Source organism: Phoenix dactylifera, chromosome 1 (assembly GCF_009389715.1).
Source record: "Phoenix dactylifera cultivar Barhee BC4 chromosome 1, palm_55x_up_171113_PBpolish2nd_filt_p, whole genome shotgun sequence".
NCBI classification, from domain to species: Eukaryota; Viridiplantae; Streptophyta; class Magnoliopsida; order Arecales; family Arecaceae; genus Phoenix; species Phoenix dactylifera.
This window is the reverse complement of record NC_052392.1, coordinates 31,952,672-31,975,133: the sequence shown is the minus strand read 5'-3', so window position 1 is coordinate 31,975,133 and position 22,462 is coordinate 31,952,672. Positions and strand designations below refer to the sequence as shown.

General features: G+C 42.9%; 1 protein-coding gene across 1 annotated transcript; it reads left to right on the top strand.

The window, feature by feature from the left end:
- Nucleotides 1–14,231: 14,231 nt before the first annotated feature.
- Nucleotides 14,232–15,977, top strand: LOC103717705 (basic leucine zipper 43-like). Its single transcript, XM_008806183.3, has one exon. The coding sequence runs from the start codon at nucleotides 15,281–15,283 to the stop codon at nucleotides 15,872–15,874; it is 594 nt and encodes a 197-aa protein (XP_008804405.1). The 5' UTR covers nucleotides 14,232–15,280; the 3' UTR covers nucleotides 15,875–15,977.
- Nucleotides 15,978–22,462: the final 6,485 nt, after the last annotated feature.

Sequence of the window (22,462 nt, the reverse complement as noted above, 5' to 3'; positions counted from 1 at the left end):
ATTTAATTTGCAAAGTATCTCTCATATTTAAATTTGATGCGTTGGCATTGGCGTGCCAAAAGACCAATCCCCCGGCCCTCCTAAGAATCAAATCTTTCAATAATATTGTCCTCTAGATATATCTCATCTACCTATACGGGACAGTCACTTTTCATTTGGACATGACATCATAGATGAGTGGACAAAATGGCTTTAGAAGACAAATATTTGTGGTAGACTATACCCCACACAATAGTTTATACGCTGGCATCTGGAAGATAGATGCAACCATAAAGTAAAACTAACTTTTGGCAATCAAGAACAATAAAAATTTGTATATAAATTACGAAAAAAAAAAGATATTGTTATCTGTTTCCCCCAAGTCATTCACAATTCAACCATGTAAAAGACCTCTTCTTCTGCTAGACACCCGCACAAATTGGAGCAACACAAGCTACAAGATGACATGCCGCAGGGGCCCAAACATCATATACATCTTCCACCATCAATCACCATTAAGTTAACTAAATTCAAAGACTTTTAACATTAAGTGATTCAATATACCTTGGAACATTAAGGTTGTTATCTATTAAAGATTTATAGATTGGCAAGGAAGTTCGAGTCTAGGTGGGTTTTGCAATTAGGCCAAGTTAGACTGAATCTTAGCTAGCTAAAAACAATTCCTATAATTTGAATTTGATCAAATTTTTAAACCCAATTCTCATCAATTAATAAGTTTTTTAATCTTTTGGTTGATTCATCAAGAACAAATCAACAATTACATAACACAAGTCACATGAAACATACAACTTTGGTTATAGTATAAGTAAATAATGTTAAAAAAAAAGAGCAACAGATAAACAACTTGAACTCTTGGAAGCATCATCGACCATATATTTTTATTAAAAAATAAAAAAAAATAAAAGCTTCCTATTAGTTATCACTGTTAGATGTATGCCCTAGAAGCCAATTTGGCTGACACATTGTTGATTCTAGGGACATAATTTTGTACTTGACTATTTATTATTGAATAAATAAAAGGCATCTTTTCATTCATATTATTTATGTGTCTATGAATCGTCCAAGGAATTAATAAGATGATGATACATATTCTCAAGAGTTGAGAATTTAAGCCATGTATCATTGGTGATTAATTTCTAAATGCTCCTGATCAATGGATCATCACGAGGACGGTGATCGATCCGATCAGTGCACAGATCACTTTCCTTCTGGATGGACAAGACTTGAGTCCACAGTGTAGGGACACTGAAGTGATAGTGCAGGTGCTTGTTAGAGAACAAGGGTACTGAGCGTGACCAAGACAAGAAGTCACTTGGATGTCTATCCACTCGTCAGTGACTTGCTTGATGTTGCAGTAGTGTGACTGGTCCTTTGACCTGCGGTGCTTCGGCTACTCACAGTGAGGTTATTGTAGTTTGACTGCACACATACATGGTCTCTAGCCATATGGGTCCATGCAGTGTAGATTGGCTGCAGTAAGTTCACTGTAGGAGTAGGGTATGCACCTATAAGGAATCTATCGACCTTGATAGAAGAGGAGTGATCCTATGTGATTTGTTAGACTGAGTTCTAAGACCTTGGCCAGGGCAGTAATATAAAGTGGAAAAAGAGTTTTCCATTAGCGAACTCGAGTCGAATAAATCTTGACATATGACAGACGATGGGGTTTGACGAGTTGTCCATGACCTCCGTCCTGTAGGGATCCACGATAGTAGGACTCTATCACATGTTAACTGCACCTAGAGGTTCATCATTCCATTCTGCTGGGTAGCCACTACATGCTGCTAGGTGTCACTGGTGGATGGTGGGACTCATAGGGATTATCTTGATGATCGATAAACCCTAACGAGTTGAGTTGGAATCGTTCCAACCCATTGAAAGGAGTTTTCAATGATATAGTGACAGAGATCACAATATATCTCACTACCAGTCAGAATAGAACCTACGGGGTCACACACACTAGAAGTATTGACCGATCCGATGGTTGAAATTGTGATTAGGAATCACAAGTAATCAATTTGATTGATAAGAAGTTGAAGAAGGAACAAAGGAAATTAATTAATTGGACTTGAAATAAGAGTCCTACTTCGAGTAGGATACCTAGAGTCCTAATTGGATTAGGACTGGGAATCCTAGTTGGAGTAGGACTGGAATTCCTACTTGGAATAGGATTCCTACAATCCTAATAAGATTAGAAATTTTGAATTAAAATTGGATTCCTACTTGGAGTAGGATTCCTAGAAATCCTAATTGGATTAGGACTTCGGATTCAAATAGAGTCCTAATTGGATTAGGACTAAAATTAAATACATCCTAATTGGATTAGGATTCTTTAAGTCTAAATTAATTATTAATCTAATGAATCAACATGACTCCTAATTGGATTAGGATTGAAGAGTTTAATTGAGTCATGGTTCATTCAAGTCCTAATTGGATTAGGACTAGCCTAGATTGGATCCAAATTGGTTCACCCTTGGGCTAAGCCTAATTGGATTAAGGCTAAACCACATTAGGGCCTCCCAATCCTCATTAGATGAGGATTAGGGCAACATGAGAGGGAGGGGCTCACGCCCCTCCTCCTTGGATCTCTTGGTGCGGCAACAAGAGGGGCCGGCGCCCCTTTTGGTAATACATCAAGGGCTCCTAACTTGTAGGAGCCCTAGATGTTATAAAAGGAGGACTCTTGGGGGCTGACCTAATGGATATAGGAATCCCCCTCCTCTCCATCACGTGGCCACCCTCTCCCTCCCTTGGTTCAGCCGCCAGCAAGAAGAAGGGAAAAAGAAGCCATGGCGCCCTCCTCTTCCTCCTTTCCTCCTTCCAACGCAGGGAAAAGAAAGTAGGCTGCAGGGGCCTTGCTTCTTCCTCTTCTTCTTCCTTCTTCTTCCTCCTCTCAAGTACATTCATGAGTTGAAAGAAAGAGAGGAGATCAGCCATCAAAAGTTATCTCTGCAAGGGAGCTAGCACCCCGGTGAGATAGAAAGCTTGGATCGGATCCTGCTTCGTGTGGATACCCGTAGAGGCCGGGCACTTGAACGGCTTCAAGCGAACCTTCATCCTAAACCACGAACTTCAGTTTGCGGTGATCATCTACCCGCACAAGGTGAAGATCTGATCTTCCTAATAGTTTTAAAAGTTTTAATTCTTACCCAACTACGAAAGGTCTCGAAACAACGTTCATGCGATGAACGTCGATCCCGCACATGCCCCTTTCCGCTGCCATCTGATTTTTGTTTTGAAATATCAGCGGCATGGGCGGGTTACCAATAGTGGTATCAGAGCCTAGGCTTCGTAGATTAAGGTAAGAATTAAATATCTAAAGGCTTATTAGATCTGAAAATTGAATGATCATGCATGCTGAAAAATTCTGCATGCAGATTTTTCAGGGGTGCTGATTTTTGCATGCTGATTTTTATATGATAAAAAGATGATTCTAATTACATTGTTAATGGGATTACAAAGTTTAGAATTATGATTAGCATGATCAGCGACCTATGTCATGATATAATCAGTTAGTTTTCAGATCTGAAAATTATAATTGTTGCATACGGTGATGATCATAGGATTCAAACCCTTTTGGTATCAAATGTAATGACCTGCGATATGATCTGTGATGTCATGTAATTTTTTAGATGCTTGCATGCATCTTATTTGATGTTTTGAGAGGCCTGCGTGCCTCCTGAAAGGGGATGTAATTTATTTTTATTTTTATTTTACATCTGGTTGTATTTCTGTAATGTGATGTACATCAACGATCAAGCTGAAGCAAAGGCATGAGATGAAAGGTGATCTAAGCGGTTGATGGCGATGGGATCAAGAGTTGATCAAGGATCGAATCAAGGAGGCTTGGAACCAATTCAAGAGTTGAAGACCACTTGATCGATTGATGTGCATGTGCTTGTAATACGACCTAATTAGAATCCATGATCATCACCTATTTAAAGTTTAGCTTTAATTTGATGCTGCGATTATAACTGCCTGTGATGTGCCGTTTACATGTGATGTGAATGTGAGTCGGGTAGATAGGTTTACATATGATGTAGCAAACCCAATTGAGACCTAAATCAAAACCTCCTCAATCAAGTCGAGAGTAAACCGACATGAGCAAGTCATATTAGATTAATTGATCTAATTGGTGTCTAGGAAAGCATGAAAGGTGGTTACTTAATTAGGACCTTACTCTCTGAGTAAGGGGAGCCTCCCACCTGCTTACCTGGCCAATTGTTCGATTACCTCTTATGAAGGGCTCAAGTTGCAAACACTAAGACCTGATTAATCAATATTAAGTCAATAGGTCTTCCACTGTAGTAGAGTTGCTAAGGCCTTTCTGATGTTGATTTGTCTCGACTGGACACAGTGGTCAAGTTGTATCGGGGGGCTGGACCTCTCTATAGACATGAGATGTTGTAGGGTAAAGGTGGGGTTGGGCACCAATAACTGTTAGGTGAGGACCCAATGACGACTTTATTCCTACGGTTATACGGTGGGTCTGACTTAACTAAGAAATGGGACCAATAACTGTTAGGTGAGGTCTTCATGGCTTAGAGACCAAGTTACACTGCAACATGCTTGAGAAGCATTGTACAAGAGTTGTACACTCATCCATCTATGTGTCACCAATAACTGTTAGGTGAGGTGGCATGTAAATCGGTGGGACCGCAGTACCCACTAGAAACCCTAGTCGCGTAGGATTTCCGTTTCCCTACCAGGAGAGTGTGAGGGATTCGAGAAAATAGTGGGAGTTACATTTGTTCTAAAAGACCTTAGAACAGATTAGGATCAAGTACAAAAGTCTAACTAGAATCTTTACTCTCTGCAGATACAATGTCGGCTTCAAACCCTTTGACCCGTATTCTTGAGACCAACCGACTGACCGGAACCAATTACAAAGACTGGCTTAGAAATCTCAAAATAGTTTTGGACTGTGAGAAGATAGCTACATACTCGATTCAGATATCCCCACACTACCAGCACGTCCCACTGATGTTCAGCGTGAGTTGCATAAAAAGTGGTTGGATGATGACATTAGAGTAAAATGCTATATGATGGCATCCATGTCTAATGAACTCCAATGCCAGCATGAAAGTATGAAGACTGCTAGGGAAATACTGGCACATCTGCAAGAGTTGTATGGTGAGCAAAGTCGCACAGCTCGTTTTGAAGTGTCCAAGAGGCTTTTCAAAGCGAAGATGCGCGAAGGGTAGTCTGTCCATGATCATGGTCTGACCATGATCAAGGACCTAGAGGAGCTTGAGAAGCTCGGTATGGACATGCACAAGGAATTGCAAGTTGATCTGATCCTTCAATCCCTTCCTGATTCATTTGGTCAGTTTATAGTAAACTACCACATGAATAAGATTGAATGCACTAAGACTGAACTAATCAACATGTTGGTAACTGCTGAGGGAGCCTTGAAAGGTTCAAGGGGCAATGTCCTTGCTGCTGAGTTGACTTCTGGTTCCAAGAGAAAGTCTACTTGGAAGAAAAAGAAGCCTGCTAAGAAGCAGAAGAAGGACAAGAAACCAAAGAAGGAAGTTCAAAAGAAAAAGGCTAACGACAAAGAAAAATGTTTCCACTGCAATGTCAAAGGCCACTGGAAGAGAAACTGTCCTTCATACCTCGAGAGCCTGAAGAACAAGAAAGGTGACACACCTTCAGAAGGTATAGACTTGCTCATAATTGAAACTAATCTAACGGTTTCTTCTACTTCTAGTTGGGTTATAGATTCTGGTTCTAGTGCTCATTTGTGCACTACCATGCAGGGTCTAAAGGAAAGTAGAAGGCTGGCGGAAGGTGCGGTAACCCTTCGGGTTGGCAACGGGGCAAAAGTTGCTGCTGTGGCTGTGGGCACCTACCATCTGCGACTACCGTCTGGATTTAATTTAATACTTAGAGACTGCTATTATGTACCTGTTGCTAGCAGAAATTTGATTTCTGTTTCATGTCTAGCACAGGAAGGTCATGTTTTTACATTTGACAAAGACTGCTGTTCTATTTATTTGAGAAATAAAATAGTCGCACGTGGTTTCATGATTGACAGTCTCTATCATTTACATATGGATGTATCTGTGAATGTTACCGAGCAAGAAGTGAGTGCCAAAGGATCCAAAAGATCCAGAGATGAGATAAACCAAAGGTATTTGTGGCACCTCAGGCTTGGCCATATTGGAGAGGACAGAATGAACAAAATGGATAAAGATGGGCTTTTAGGCTCATTGACTTCCGAGTCATATCCAGTTTGCGAGTCCTGTCTTCAAGAAAAAATGGCTAGACTGCCCTTTGTAGGACATGGGGAGAGGACCACTGAAATACTTACCCTAGTACATACAGATGTATGTGGCCCATTCGATGTGCTAGCCAGGGGACGTTATTCTTACTTCATTACCTTTACCGATGATTATTCACGGTATGGGTATGTGTATCTTATGAGACACAAGTCTGAATCTTTTGAAAAGTTCAAAAAGTTCAAGAATGAAATAGAAAAACAAACTGGAAAACCTCTTAAGGCTCTTCGATCAGATCGAGGAGGAGAATACCTTAGTAGAGAATTCCGGGACTATCTCAAAGAAAACGGCATAGTCTCACAATGGACACCTCCGGGTACACCTCAACTCAACGGGGTGTCAGAGAGGAGGAATCGGACCCTATTGGATATGGTCAGGTCCATGATGAGCTTCACTGATTTACCTATGTTCCTTTGGGGAGATGCCTTACTCACAGCGATTTATTTATTGAATAGAGTTCCCTCTAAATCCGTTCCTACCACACCGTATGAGATATGGCATGGTAAGAAACCAAGTCTGGGTCATCTCAAGATTTGGGGATGTCCGGCCCACGTCAAGCGACTACAGGTGGACAAGTTAGAGGCTAGGACCATAAGTGCTCGTTTTATAGGATATCCTAAAGAGTCATTAGGATACAATTTTTACGTCTCAGAGGATCACAATGTGTTTGTGAGCCGTCATGCCATCTTCTTGGAAAATCAGTTTATCCTTGATAGAGGCAGTGGGAGGAAAATTGAGCTTGAAGAGAAAGTCTATGAAAAGCAACGAGTCATGGATCCTATAGAACCCATTCATAAAGAGCCAGTACACGATGTCCCTCGACCACCTCGTAGATCTAGTAGGGTCTCCCATCCTCCCGATAGATACTTAGGTATACTAGAAGAGGATACCGAGGAAATGTTCCTAGTGGGAGATAGGGATCACATACAGGATCCCAAAACCTACAACGAGGCGATATCTGATATCGATTCCGAGAAATGGCTGGAAGCAATGAAGTCAGAGTTAGATTCCATGCGTTCCAACCAAGTCTGGACCTTAGTAGACCCACCAGAAGGTATTGTACCTATTGGATGCAAATGGATCTACAAAAGGAAAATAGGTTCGGATGGAGAGGTAGAGACCTATAAGGCAAGGCTTGTGGCGAAAGGGTATAGTCAGCGCGAAGGCATTGACTATCAGGAGACCTTTTCACCTGTAGCCATGCTAAAATCCATCCGAACATTGCTTGCCATTGCAGCATTTCATGATTATGAAATCTGGCAGATGGATGTGAAAACTGCTTTCCTGAATGGATATCTTGATGAAGATATCTATATAGAACAGCCTTTGGGTTTCACTTCCAGTGATGGAGATCACAAGGTCTACAAGCTGCAAAGGTCCATCTATGGACTAAAGCAAGCATCTCGGAGTTGGAACACTCGTTTCGATGACGCAATCAAAAAGTTTGATTTCATCAAAAACGAAGAGGAACCGTGTGTTTACAAAAAGGTTAGTGGGAGTGCTGTCGTTTTTCTCGTACTGTACGTAGATGACATTCTCCTGATTGGGAATGATATTCCCGTGCTAACCTCGGTCAAGGTCTGGTTGTCAAAAGAATTCTCCATGAAAGACCTTGGGGAAGCATCCTATATTTTGGGAATAAAGGTCTATAGAGATAGATCTAAAAGGATGCTTGGCCTGTCACAGAAAATGTACATAGAGGAGGTGCTGAAGAGGTTCAGCATGGAAAACTCCAAGAGGGGTCTCTTACCCCTTAGGCATGGAATTCATCTCTCCAAGAAGATGTGCCCCAACACATCTGAAGAGATTCAACGCATGAGCAAGATTCCCTATGCATCGGCAATAGGAAGCCTCATGTATGCCATGCTGTGTACACGACCTGATATAGTCTTGCTGTGAGTGTCACAAGCAGATATCAGTCGAATCCAGGTGAAGAACACTGGACAGCTGTGAAGAACAGTCTTAAGTACTTGAGAAGAACTAAGGACATGTTCTTGGTCTTTGGGAGAAGATCAGAGTTGAAGGTAGAAGGATGCACACATATTGATGATAGAAAGTCTACATCAGAATATGTGCAATTGCGGTTCAGTAAATTGGAAGAGTTCCAAACAACCGATCATTATAGATTCTACCTTAGAAGCTGAATGTTAAGCCGTATCTAAGGGTGCAGTGGAAACCTTCTGATTAAAAGTTAATTGCAGAGTTAGGTGTAATGTCATTAGATGCCATAACACTTTACTGCGATAACATTGGCACCATAGCACTAGCTATGGAGCCATGGTCTCATCAGAAGTCTAAGCATATAGAGCGGCGCTTTCACCTCATACGCGACTATGTGGAGAAGAAATATGTAGAGGTGCAGAGAGTAGACTCCGCGGATAACGTGGCAGACCCGTTCACTAAGCAGCTGAGTCAGCAAAAGACTGAAGCCCACCTTGAGAAGATGGGCCTAAGATATATGACCAATTGGCTTTAGTGCAAGTGGGAGATTGTTAGATGTATGTCCTAGAAGCCAATTTGGCTGACACATTGTTGATTCTAGGGACATAATTTTGTACTTGACTATTTATTATTGAATAAATAAAAGGCATCTTTTCATTCATATTATTTATGTGTCTATGAATCGTCCAAGGAATTAATAAGATGATGATACATATTCTCAAGAGTTGAGAATTTAAGCCATGTATCATTGGTGATTAATTTCTAAATGCTCCTGATCAATGGATCATCACGAGGACGGTGATCGATCCGATCAGTGCACAGATCACTTTCCTTCTGTATGGACGAGACTTGAGTCCACAGTGTAGGGACACTGAAGTGATAGTGCAGGTGCTTGTTAGAGAACAAGGGTACTGAGCGTGACCAAGACAAGAAGTCACTTGGATGTCTATCCACTCGTCAGTGACTTGCTTGATGTTGCAGTAGTGTGACTGGTCCTTTGACCTGCGGTGCTTCGGCTACTCACAGTGAGGTTATTGTAGTTTGACTGCACACATACATGGTCTCTAGCCATATGGGTCCATGCAGTGTAGATTGGCTGCAGTAAGTTCACTGTAGGAGTAGGGTATGCACCTATAAGGAATCTATCGACCTTGATAGAAGAGGAGTGATCCTATGTGATTTGTTAGACTGAGTTCTAAGATCTTGGCCAGGGCAGTAATATAAAGTGGAAAAAGAGTTTTCCATTAGCGAACTCGAGTCGAATAAATCTTGACATATGACAGACGATGGGGTTTGACGAGTTGTCCATGACCTCCGTCCTGTAGGGATCCACGATAGTAGGACTCTATCACATGTTAACTGCACCTAGAGGTTCATCATTCCATTCTGCTGGGTAGCCACTACATGCTGCTAGGTGTCACTGGTGGATGGTGGGACTCATAGGGATTATCTTGATGATCGATAAACCCTAACGAGTTGAGTTGGAATCGTTCCAACCCATTGAAAGGAGTTTTCAATGATATAGTGATAGAGATCACAATATATCTCACTACCAGTCAGAATAGAACCTACGGGGTCACACACACTAGAAGTATTGACCGATCCGATGGTTGAAATTGTGATTAGGAATCACAAGTAATCAATTTGATTGATAAGAAGTTGAAGAAGGAACAAAGGAAATTAATTAATTGGACTTGAAACAAGAGTCCTACTTCGAGTAGGATACCTAGAGTCCTAATTGGATTAGGACTGGGAATCCTAGTTGGAGTAGGACTGAAATTCCTACTTGGAATAGGATTCCTACAATCCTAATAAGATTAGGAATTTTGAATTAAAATTGGATTCCTACTTGGAGTAGGATTCCTAGAAATCCTAATTGGATTAGGACTTCGGATTCAAATAGAGTCCTAATTGGATTAGGACTAAAATTAAATACATCCTAATTGGATTAGGATTCTTTAAGTCTAAATTAATTATTAATCTAATGAATCAACATGACTCCTAATTGGATTAGGATTGAAGAGTTTAATTGAGTCATGGTTCATTCAAGTCCTAATTGGATTAGGACTAGCCTAGATTGGATCCAAATTGGTTCACCCTTGGGCTAAGCCTAATTGGATTAAGGCTAAACCACATTAGGGCCTCCCAATCCTCATTAGATGAGGATTAGGGCAACATGAGAGGGAGGGGCTCACGCCCCTCCTCCTTGGATCTCTTGGTGCGGCAACAAGAGGGGCCGGCGCCCCTTTTGGTAATACATCAAGGGCTCCTAACTTGTAGGAGCCCTAGATGTTATAAAAGGAGGACTCTTGGGGGCTGACCTAATGGATATAGGAATCCCCCTCCTCTCCATCACGTGGCCACCCTCTCCCTCCCTTGGTTCAGCCGCCAGCAAGAAGAAGGGAAAAAGAAGCCATGGCGCCCTCCTCTTCCTCCTTTCCTCCTTCCAACGCAGGGAAAAGAAAGTAGGCTGCAGGGGCCTTGCTTCTTCCTCTTCTTCTTTCTTCTTCTTCCTCCTCTCAAGTACATTCATGAGTTGAAAGAAAGAGAGGAGATCAGCCATCAAAAGTTATCTCTGCAAGGGAGCTAGCACCCCGGTGAGATAGAAAGCTTGGATCGGATCCTGCTTCGTGTGGATACCCGTAGAGGCCGGGCACTTGAACGGCTTCAAGCGAACCTTCATCCTAAACCACGAACTTCAGTTTGCGGTGATCATCTACCCGCACAAGGTGAAGATCTGATCTTCCTAATAGTTTTAAAAGTTTTAATTCTTACCCAACTACGAAAGGTCTCGAAACAATGTTCATGCGATGAACGTCGATCCCGCACATGCCCCTTTCCGCTGCCATCTGATTTTTGTTTTGAAATATCAGCGGCATGGGCGGGTTACCAATAATCACTAATTAACTACAAAAATTACTACCAACAATTTAATAGTTTCTTAAATTAAAGACTAGCCTAGGTAAATGGTATACTTATAGGTCAGTCTTATTCAAGTTAAATCCTACATAATCCATTTGCAACACAATTTACATTATTGATTTATTCCTTATTAACTTAAGCTTCTATAGCCCCGTTGGAGGGAGCTTTTGGAGGGCCAAAAAATACTTTATAGCCCTCCAAAAGTACTTTTAGATGAAATAGGAGTGTTTGATAAAAATTTTAGAGGTTATTTTAGCTTTCCCAGAATGCTAAAAACAGCTTTTTGAAAAAAGCTCCAAAATGGAGCTTTTCGAAAAATCACTTTTAGGCCCCGTCAGGAAGCTATTTTTTTGACCAAAATATCCGTGATAAAATATAACAATTACACAAAATATCCTTTATAATTTTGAAAATTTGTAGGAGAGTGAAAAATTAATTTACACTGATACTTATAATATTTATACCTTTATTATTGTATTATACTATAAATATAATATTATATTACATTATATCATAATATATTAATATGTTATGTTAAATAATTTAATATTATGTTATATTATGAAAAATTAATTTACACTAATAATTATAATATTTTATACCTTTGTTATTGTATTATACTATAAATATAATATTATATTACATTATATCATAATACATTGATATGTTATGTTAAATAATGCAATATTATATTAAATTATTATGCTATAGTATACAATATTATATTACTATATTATAATAATATTATATTACGTTATAGTAATATTATACTATATCATATATTTATGTATTAATACATATTATATTTTATTATGCTTTGTTGTATAATGCTATGCAATGTTCTTTATGGTCATTTTGTCTACCAAACACATGTTAAAGTGGCACAGCACTTTAAAAATATAGTTACCAAACAGCAAACAGATTTTTATAAAAGCTCTACATCCAAAAGCTGTACTGACAATAGTTCTTCCAAATAGAGCCTAACATATATAGTTTCTATATCTATAAGGGATTCATGCTTGAAATAGGCCGAATTTTTTTGATCATTATCCCATCCCAAGTTATTCCTAACTTTTTGTTGGAGGAAGCAGCCAAGCCCGGCCATATCTGCCGGGCCACCTCGGAGACCCCATCCGACAGGGGAGGGTGCAGGTATGAGGTAGCCGTAAAATCCAGTCCCCTCCGTACGGCGCCGCCCCTCCAATAAGTTGCCGCCTCTCGCTCACCCTGCTCCTTCCTCGTCGGAGACGCCAATCATGACTACCTCCTCCCCTTCTCCTCCTCCACTGTACTTCACCTCCCTCCCGTAGCTCTCGTGCACTCCCTCTGCATCCGTAGCCCGTACCGTCCCGTCTCCCCCTGGCCCCCTCCCCACCGCCCCAACCTCCACTGCTGCTCCCATCTTTGTCTTCTTCCGGGACACATCCAATCAACGGTGACGGGAGTTAAAGAGACACCAATCCAGCGGTTGACAGGCACCTTGAGCTTTATATCACTCCATTCTTTTTTTTGCTAGGATATCACTCCATTCTTCTCGGTGTCAATGCGTCGGTGCCTTGAACGACAGCTTCTGGAGTCAAAAAAAGAAAAAGAAAAAGAAGGGTTCAAAAAGGCCAATTAAAGATGCTGGTGTCGGCGAGCAGGACAAATAGTAGTTTCTGCTGCTCCGCAGGAATTACTTAGGTTGGAATCATCGTTGCCACGCGTCAGCTCGTACCGGATTTGTTTATATAAATGGATGCCACGTCGGACGGAATTTTAGATTCGGTTGGGTACGAGGGACAATTGTGTCGTTCCTCAGAGGCCAAAAAGCACAGCCGAGATTTTCCTGCCTTCCATCTCAACGCGATCAACGCAGACCGTGTTTGAAAAAGTATCCAGGGAAGCTGGTCTTCGGATTGCAGGTGATTTTGCGTGGATTACGAAGGGGGCACAGTTGCTCGATAGCGATGCCAAAAACGACAGGCCTCAATAATAGCATCGAGGAAAAAGAGTGCATGCTTTACACTGTTAAATAGTGTGCGAGGCAAAGCTAAGATGGAACAAGGGCGTAAGACTTTGTCATGTAGATGTACAAGTACAAAAAATCTCAACCACGAAGGCACCAAAAACTTGTATCTCCTTGCGTCCATGAAAATAGCTGGTGGCTAAGCATTATTATTTAGTCCGCCGGCATGAATTCACACAAGCTCTCAAATGAGTAGAGAGATAAATGGAGCCACAGACTGAATAACTTCGTATGCGGCCAGTCACTCTAGAAACACCTTATGAATTGGAAAAAAAAAAATTGCTTAAAGTGCTCCGAAATTTGTTATTTTCTGATCTATTGGATGTATCCATACTAGAACGGTATGGATCATCCATTTCAGCAAACAAAAAAAAAGAGAGCAGATAAGATATAGCAATTAGCGTCTATGAATTGTACACCAATGCATGCTGCATAGGGTGTAGTCCACAACACACATACCCGGGCCAAAGGAATTCCATGAATCACTAAGAGCTCAATTAATTGAACATCAGAATAGCTGGTGGTCTTGAAAGTTCTTGCAGTAGGCTGGTAGGAGTGGTTATTGTTTTAAAAGAGACGTAATTTTATAAGGGGAAAAGAACTATTTGCTTAAAGGATTCCAAGCATTCCTGCTGGTATTACAAATATCGACACAATATACTCTTCCAAGCCATGCTACATGCCAAGAGCCCCTCTACCCTCCTCGGTGCCTGCCCAAATGGAGAAACTCTGTTCAGAAATTTACAGGGAAATTCCCAGACGCTTCAATTGGAACAACATGCTTATGAAACTTCACAACAGAACTTGTGGACACCATTTTAGCTAACAAAGTTGCTCTAAGTGCAATGCCGGCTATTGCAGTTGGAGATCAGAAACTTGTTTTCTTACAAACATATAACGTTAACATAGACCCAAGGAAGGGAAAACAAACCAGAAACATACTGGTAGGACTAGGAAAAATTAATTTAGGCATATGAGAGAATGTCTGTTGCTTTATAGACCGGCATGCAGCAATAAATAAAGTAGGTCTCCAAAAGATGTACAAAACTTTGACATGCATTAATAGAGTACGTGCTTATGGCAATGATTCAGATACTTATGCAATTATTGGAGAAATCTAAGGAGAGCAATGCATTTAGGATATGTAGAGGATAGAGAGATGAAAACCAACTAGAATATAATACAGTAGTCATCTGCAGCACAAATTAAAACAGGACTCTCTCTCAAACACTTTGAAAAAGAGAACAGGTCTCTCTCAAACAAAAATAAGCCTTTGAAAAGGAGAACCACCTCAGAAGGATTTCAGATAATCCATCTACTGTTAAAAAAAACCAGTGGGGACCATTGAAGTGGATCATTTGAGTCATCAAAAAAAAATTTCGCTTTGGAGAAAGTAACTTTGAATTGCATCAGCCTGGACTGGATTGAGAGCCGTGCTCGCAGAGATAAAATAATCCAACATAACCCCACGCAACTTATTTCCTCTTCCTCCTCTTTCCCTTGTTCCCCTCCCAAAACATTCCCCTTGCTTAATAATGACACCCCATGAAAACGAACTGTACCTCCCATCAAGCACTTCAATCCCTCAAGGGACCCACATCTCGTAATGCTTTCCCAACCACATGATACATGCAGTAATCCCATAATCCTACCATGCACCATCCATGAGCCAGTGTTCAGCGTCCCAGCCCTCTCACTTCATAAATAAAGCTTGTCGCTGTTAGCCAACCAGCACCCAGCTTAATGGCCGTCGCACCTGGCGGATATGATGTTATCAAGGGCCATCATTCCCACATCGATGTCTGATCAAGATCGGACAGTCGTGATGGAGATGGTTGTCGAAAGGCGTTTGGTAGATATATACATAAGAAAACACATGCATGCATGACCTAACATCCATCAAGATGGATGTTGATCTCATGTATGTGCATGTCTTTGTTTCTGCCTGTAACAAGCTGAGGAACAGTTCCCAAGCGGGCCTTCACCACCCTTAGCTTTTCACGCTATAAATCTCCCTACCACCCTTGATGCTTCCCTCCCTTTCTCTCAAACAGCTCCCGTATCAACTCATCCCCTCGTCCCTTCCCAAGAACCTTGTCTTCCTACTCTTTGAAAAGTTATCACCATGCAGCCAGGTGAGGTTGCCAGCATTAGATATCTTGCGCCACCAAACCCGCCTTCTTTCCAAGCTCACTACAACATGTCGCAGAACAACATCCCCTCCTTCCAGTTTAGCAGTCTCTTTGGACCTTACGCCATGCACCAAGTACCGACCATTCCTCCGATCCATGAAATCAGCCTTCCAGGTTCGTGCCTTGGCAATAACTCGACTTCAGATGAGGCAGAAGAGCACCAACAGAGCCTGGCTGAGGAGAGGAGGAAGAGGAGGATGATTTCCAATAGAGAGTCGGCACGCCGGTCGCGCATGAGAAAGCAGAAGCACTTGAGCGAGCTCTGGTCGCAGGTCATCCATCTCCGAGCTGCCAACCGTCATCTCCTCGATGAGCTGAACCGCGTGATGACGGATCATGATCAGATCCTCCACAAGAATGCCCAGCTTAGAGATGAAGAGTCTGAGCTTACAAAGAAACTCGAGGAACTTCGAGTGGATGACACTAATGGTGCTCTACGAGGTCTTGGAGAGCCCTACAGCACTGCTCACATCAGAGCTGAACCCAAGGACCAACAGATCACTGCATCCTTGAAGCTGCTTCACTGAGGGAGATCTTTTTTCTTGTTCTCGCTTCCCTCATTGTCCTCCTTTTGTTCATGTGGTGTATGAAGAAGATTAGTCTCTTGATCAGAATTCCACTGAATCTGAGCTGCATGGAGAATAAGAAGGAAAAATTTTGATTTTCCATCAACTATAACTCAGTTCAGAGTTTCAACTCTAAAATATGAAGGATACCCGAAAATCCCTGAATCAAACTAGTATTAAAATTCTAAGCAATTGCAGTATGATTTCACCACATTCCACATAGAAAAGCAACAGGTTCATGAAAGATTAGAGAATTATGCCTTCAGGGTCTATCTATGATCTTTTATTCAGCAATCAGTCTAAGAAAATAGAGAATTTAACAGAAACCTTGAGTGAAAAAATAGATTTGAATATTGCTGAAAAACAAGTACGTAGAACAACACTTGAATTACTATTGGACAATAATGCAATCATTTCAATTATTTAACTAGGCATATGAGAACAAATGGATGAGTATTGGTCGAAGTTGGTTGCTCATATCAGATAAAGCCATGAAACATTACCTCAAAAGGAAGCTCACTGAGCCCTCTTTTGGTCTTGAGGCACAGTAACGTGTAGGAGGCTGCAATTAGTGGTGGTGGTGCTTTCCTATAAGAAGTAAACATATGAAAAGCCCCTGCACTATAAGAAGAAAACACTGTTCCCTCTCTTTTTCAGAGAACAGCAGTGCTTATCCTGGTTTAGTCCAGATGGGCTGGTTTGCCCAGTTCCAGGTAACGTCCTGCAGAATGGGGCTACCCTGCTGCTTCTGCGTCCACAAACCTCCTTTTCATGGCTGTGCTTGGTTAGGTTAAGAAGGACTAAAAGCCATTCCAAGTTTCATGAACTTCTCCATGGCAGGAGAGAGAGACCAGGCCGGAATCCAGATTCCTATCTACATGTATATGAGTATGAATTTGAGGACTTAGATGCAGGTTATAACTTCCGATAAACAGACCCCCGAGATAAGTGATTTTTCCAAAGGCCAAGAAATGTAAGCCATGGTGATGCATACTTTAATTTTTTTAAATCTGGAAACAGATCCCTAAGTAGACATGATTTTGGATAGAAACTAATGATTCTCTTCTATCTATCTCCTCCCACCCTCCCTCGCTCCATCTCTTCCTCCCTCCCTCCCTCCTAATAGAGTATTCGAAATGCCAGCTTCTTTATTCCCCTGATTCTCATCAAACCTGCAGATGAGAGCTGCATGTTTTTTATAGGGAACCAAATGTTGCTCAAGATAACCTCTTCCTAATTTCACTTTGAACATGAAGAACCTTCTATTAGATTTCAACATTAAGAGTTCCCCCGAAGTGGTAGGATGTACGTAGTGACAAAAAAGAAACAGCTGGACTCTTTATAGTGGCACCTCCATTGACATCCCTTGGATATTTTCACTAGGATTTAATGTTCTTGATATTTTCTAATGCATGTGGATGGTGCAACTTATCCACCATCCAAGATCATCCAAGATCAGGGACTGCACTCACAAATTCTCATGTGCATTCTCCATCCATTTTGGCCTAACTATCATTGAACTAGAGAAGATTTCAGGTTCTAGCAGGACAGAGTAGTATATTATTGCTCTTCAGTGATTTCCAATTCATGGTGTTTGATCATTATCTAGAACCATCAACCTAAGGAGCCATATCTCTGTGTTTCCACCTCTGACATAACCGTTGAAACCACACATTACGGGTCATATGGACTAATCCTTTCTGGAAATACTCCAATTCAACCTGTTATTCTCATTGCTGCATAATATGAGATTTTGGGACCAGATGACATGTGTTCTGGCAGACCCAGACCCACAGATCATCTAACAAGATAAAGGCAATTCATCTTCCATTGCAATTGCTTCATTGCCTCCCAAAGCCACATTTCCTACCCCTTCATTGTTTTCAGAATTTTGAAGGTTCTAGGTCACTTTGCAAATGATCTTTGCATGGTTTGTAAGGGCTGATCAAGAATCCATTCTTTTTCTTATTTAAGCTCTTTAAATCCTAATTAAACTCTGATTGGCTCTAATCTTATAAAATTTTATATTTGATTTCTGTTTTCAGACCCTATTTTCATAGTTTTCCTTTTTGTGTCTCTCTCTCTCTCTCTCTGTGTGTGTGTATGTGTGTGTGTGTCCAGGACATGTGCAGGGGATACACCACCATGGAGTCTGTTGACTAAAACCAACATTTCACCACTAGCCAATAGCAACTCTGCATGCTCTCTTTCACACCCATTTTTGGCAGTTTTGGGGATTTACATGATTTTGTGTGTCAAGAACCATGCTGCAACTTGCTGACTCTTAAGCTGCACTTAAATTTTCCATCATTTGCTTGTAAGTGGTTTCCGGTGCCCCTTCACACGATAGAACTAGCACGAAGGTGACACTGAACCTTCTTTGACAAGTCAAGTGATTTATTTTTAAAATTCCTATAAACAGATATATAAAAACATCAAGAGTTGTGAAAGACTAAAAACATTGATTATATATAAAATAAACGAATACAGAACAAAGAAGCACCATTTATGGCATAAAAAAAATATGGTTTACACCTTACATTGATCATAAGGCAATGATCTTCTGATATCTTAATTTATTCAATTGCAACCCTCTCATGCCAAATCAATTTCAGCCTCCTTTCACATATTTGACACTTAAAAAAAATGAGAAAGACATAGAGAAGGATATGCAGTTATTCATATTCTGAATATCCTAAACAAACCATGATATGCCACTGCATGCATGCAAATCCAGTTCTTTTCTGAGGTAGAAGGAAGGAAGAAACAAATTTATTCCAATCAGTGAGTCAGAAGAGACGGCAATCCTGTTCTTGATGTCGTTTACTTTGAAAATCGCCGGCCTTTTTAGAAGTACTAGTTGACACTCAAATTCCAATCGATAACAAGTATATAAGGGTTACTTATATCAACAGTCAAAAGGGGATACAGGGATATGCAAATCTTTCTTTTTCCCAGCAATTAAGACAACACTGCCTTAAAAAGGAAAAAAGAGCTTTCTGGTCAGCTTCATATGTGAACAGATAACCTGATTGGATGACAAAATTCACCATCCAGATTGTACGATTTAAAATATTAAATTTTAGTTCGGATCCCATAGCATGATCTGGTCTGAATTTAAGAGACTTTTCTTGATCTAATTTTTTAATATCAGGTTCATAGATTGCAAGATCCTGGCTCTATGGTCATAGTTCATAATACTGTATTCATATGATCGACCAACATTATCAATTTTAGCCTCCAACATCCTCCCTTGCTAGCGATTAGCTCCTTGCATGGTTCTCACTATCCCCTAGCTGCATAGTTTGTTCAGTCAGTCTCATGGACCTATAATATTAGAGGTTTGTTCTTCATACTTCTGTTCGCATCATCGAGTTTAAATGTGTTGCCTGTACATTAAAAGAACACCTTCCCTTATCTTTTGCTATACTGCCTCAAAATATTGATCAACAAAAGAAGTTTATAGTCTCTCCTTCCTTATCCAGAAACTCTAAATTTAGGATCTTTGGTTCAATCATTGTTTACTGCCCTTGACTGACAGTATGGTGACTATCATTACATCATTTACTAGGATTTCATCAGAAGCTTGTCTGGATCATCACGGTGTTACTGCTCATTGCTATACCTGTCTCCAACTACCAAAATCATATTTCACCTTGACTTGGTTCTTTTCTCCCATCAAGCCCCCACTTATTCTTGTTCCCCTTCATATAACTTTGATTCACCACAGCATTACATATCAGAGCTGCATTCCCTGTCCTGCCATTATTGCCTTGAGACTGACTTTTGTTCTTGCACCTTTGTCACCTGCAACATACGAGTCATCAGACCTTCTAAATTCTACTCAACATCTGCTGATAGTCCATTTCCTTTTGCATTGTGCTCTTGAGACTGATTACTTATTTGACATTTCTAACTAGCAGTACCTATTATCGATGGGCGTCAATCTACATTGCTGCCAAATGACTTCACTAACTAGCCTACTAGTGTTAGACAACTACGCCAGCTTAAACTGGAAATGAAGGAGTTCTTTGATTTTTCCTATCCGAATTGAATAACTTTATGTCCTCTTTAGAAGATTATGGATTTCTTATGATGCAACCATCTTCAGCATGATAACTATCCCCCAGAAACGAGGATGACCTTTAGAAGCATGAAAGATAGAACTATTATAAAACTTAAAGATGAGCTTGTTCCCAACAGCGCGAATGATACAGGATAACATTGAACCTCACACTTGGATACATGTACATGGATCGACATCATATAGGAATATATAATCATGTATCTTTCAAAGTTCCATGTTAAGAAGTAGTTGGAGTTTCATCCATATGCTTTGGGAACAAAGAGCAACTGTGAAGATTCTCTTTAGTTTTTGTTACGGGGGAACTAAGCCGCCATGCTCCACGTGACCGGCACGCGCGCCCATGAAGACTACGGCTGTCCTTTGATCCAGCAATCCGACCCCGAGTCGGACATCTTCGGCTCCACAGCCCGACCTCGAGTCGGCTGTCCTTTGATCCAGCAATCCGACCCCGAGTCGGACATCTTCGGCTCCACAGCCCGACCCCGAGTCGGCTGCCCTTTGATCCAGCAATCCGACCCCGAGTCGGACATCTTCGGCTTCGCAGCCCGACCCCGAGTCGGCTGCCCCTTAATCTAGCAATCCGACCCCAAGTCGGATGTCCTCAGCAACGCAGCCCGACCCCGAGTCGGCTGCCCCCTGATCCAGCACTCCGACCCCGAGTCGGAGATCTCTTGATAACGACAGGCTGCTTCCCAGAGGCACGCCGAGACCTCCTGCTCCACTACTCCCTGCAACGGCTGTATCCGATGCTGTTCCACGATCTCCTGTATCAACCGTACAAAGCGGAACTCCACTACGCCCTGTCATGGCCGTACCCAGCGCTGCTCCACGACGCCCTGTAACGGCCATGTCAGTGGCCACTCCATCGCGCCCCACGATGACAAACCCCCCTGAGAGACCCCCCAGCCAGGTATATATGCGGCTGGGGGGAGAAGGGGGGGTAAGCAATATCTTCCAGAGCACTCTCTTGCTTGCGATTATCATCTCTCCTCCTCCTCCAATCTCCTCTGACTTGATCGTCGGAGGGCCCCCACTACCCCAGTGGTGGTGCGAGGCTTGCTTGCAGGTTTCCCGGTGGAAGGTGGAGCGTAACCAACACCAACCAAGACAACTCAGACGGAACCCCGTTCACACCGCTGTGTCAATCGTTCTCGGTTTGGACCACCAGCAACAGTTGGCGCTAGAGGAAGGGCCTGATCTCAGAGCGATCGTAATGGCACGGCGAGGTGGTCGTGGAGCTTCCAATGCCTCCGGTCGCGGGGCCTCTCGCGCCTCCGGCCGGGAGGCCGCTGCGTCTCCAACACATTCTCAGCAACACTCCACCGTTCCACCCCCGATTCAAATGGTCGAAGCCGCTCAGTTCGACCAGTTAGCCCAGCAGGTCCGCACCCTCGCGGAGGCGGAGCAGAACCTGCAGGGTGTGATGTCTCGGGCGCCGCAGCGGGCCCAGGAGCCGCTGCTCCCTGAGCGCTCACCTGTCCTCCTTAACCCGCGCTCCTTCCTCTCCCATGGGGAGGAGCGCCGGCGCGAGGGAGATTCTCGAGCACGGTCCATTCTGCCGGGACCGTCCCATCGAAGCTGCGCGGGGTACAAGAGGCGGGCCCGGGCGCGTTCCCAGACCCCCTAGTCCTCAAGGAACCCGCGCTCCAGTCGGTCCCCCTCTCGGTGCTCCTTGTCCCCCACCCATCGGTCGCGCTCCCTGGACCGGCGGGTGGACGATCTCCACCGACAACTCCAGGTCCTGAAGGGCCACTCTAAAGATCCCTTCGCCGACTTGGAGATCTCCTCCCAACCGGCGCTTGCCTCGAGGATCCTGCGGACCCCAAATCCGCCGGGATTCAAAATGCCGGCGATCGAGCCCTATGACGGGGCGGCGGACCCGCGGGATCACGTGGAGAGTTTCAGGACTCTTATGCTCCTCCATGGAGCATCAGATCCTCTCCTCTGCAAGGCCTTCCCGGCGACCCTCCGTGGCCCAGCCAGGGCGTGGTTCGCCGGCCTGGAGGCTGACTCTATCCAGTCCTTTGACCAGTTCACTCGCCTCTTCATCAGCCATTTCGCCGTCAGTAGCCGGCGGCGATTGGTTTCCGACTCCCTCTTTGATGTCCGGCAAAACGAGGGAGAAAGCCTGCGGGATTACCTTATCCGCTTCAACAAGGCTACATTGGAGGTCCGGAACCTGAGCCAGGAGGTGGCTCTCTCAGCCCTGAAGCGTGGCTTCCGGAAGGGCAGACTCACCTTCTCCCTGGACAAACGCCTGCCGCGGAGCTTCCCGGAGCTGTTGTCTCGGGCGAACCAGTATGCAGACGCCGAGGAGGCAGCCGCCCACCGGAACAAGGAGGCCGCCGAGGCCCCTCTAAAGCTCAGGAAGAAAAGGCGAAAAGAGGCACCCCAGAGGAGGAGCCCGACGCCTCAACATCGGCGCAGAAGCCCGTCACCGGCGAGGAACCACGGCGCCCCAC

What these genes read in the sequence shown, in the direction of transcription:
- LOC103717705 (XM_008806183.3), top strand. Translation starts at nt 15,281, where the DNA reads ATGCAGCCAGGTGAGGTTGCCAGCATTAGATATCTTGCGCCACCAAAC.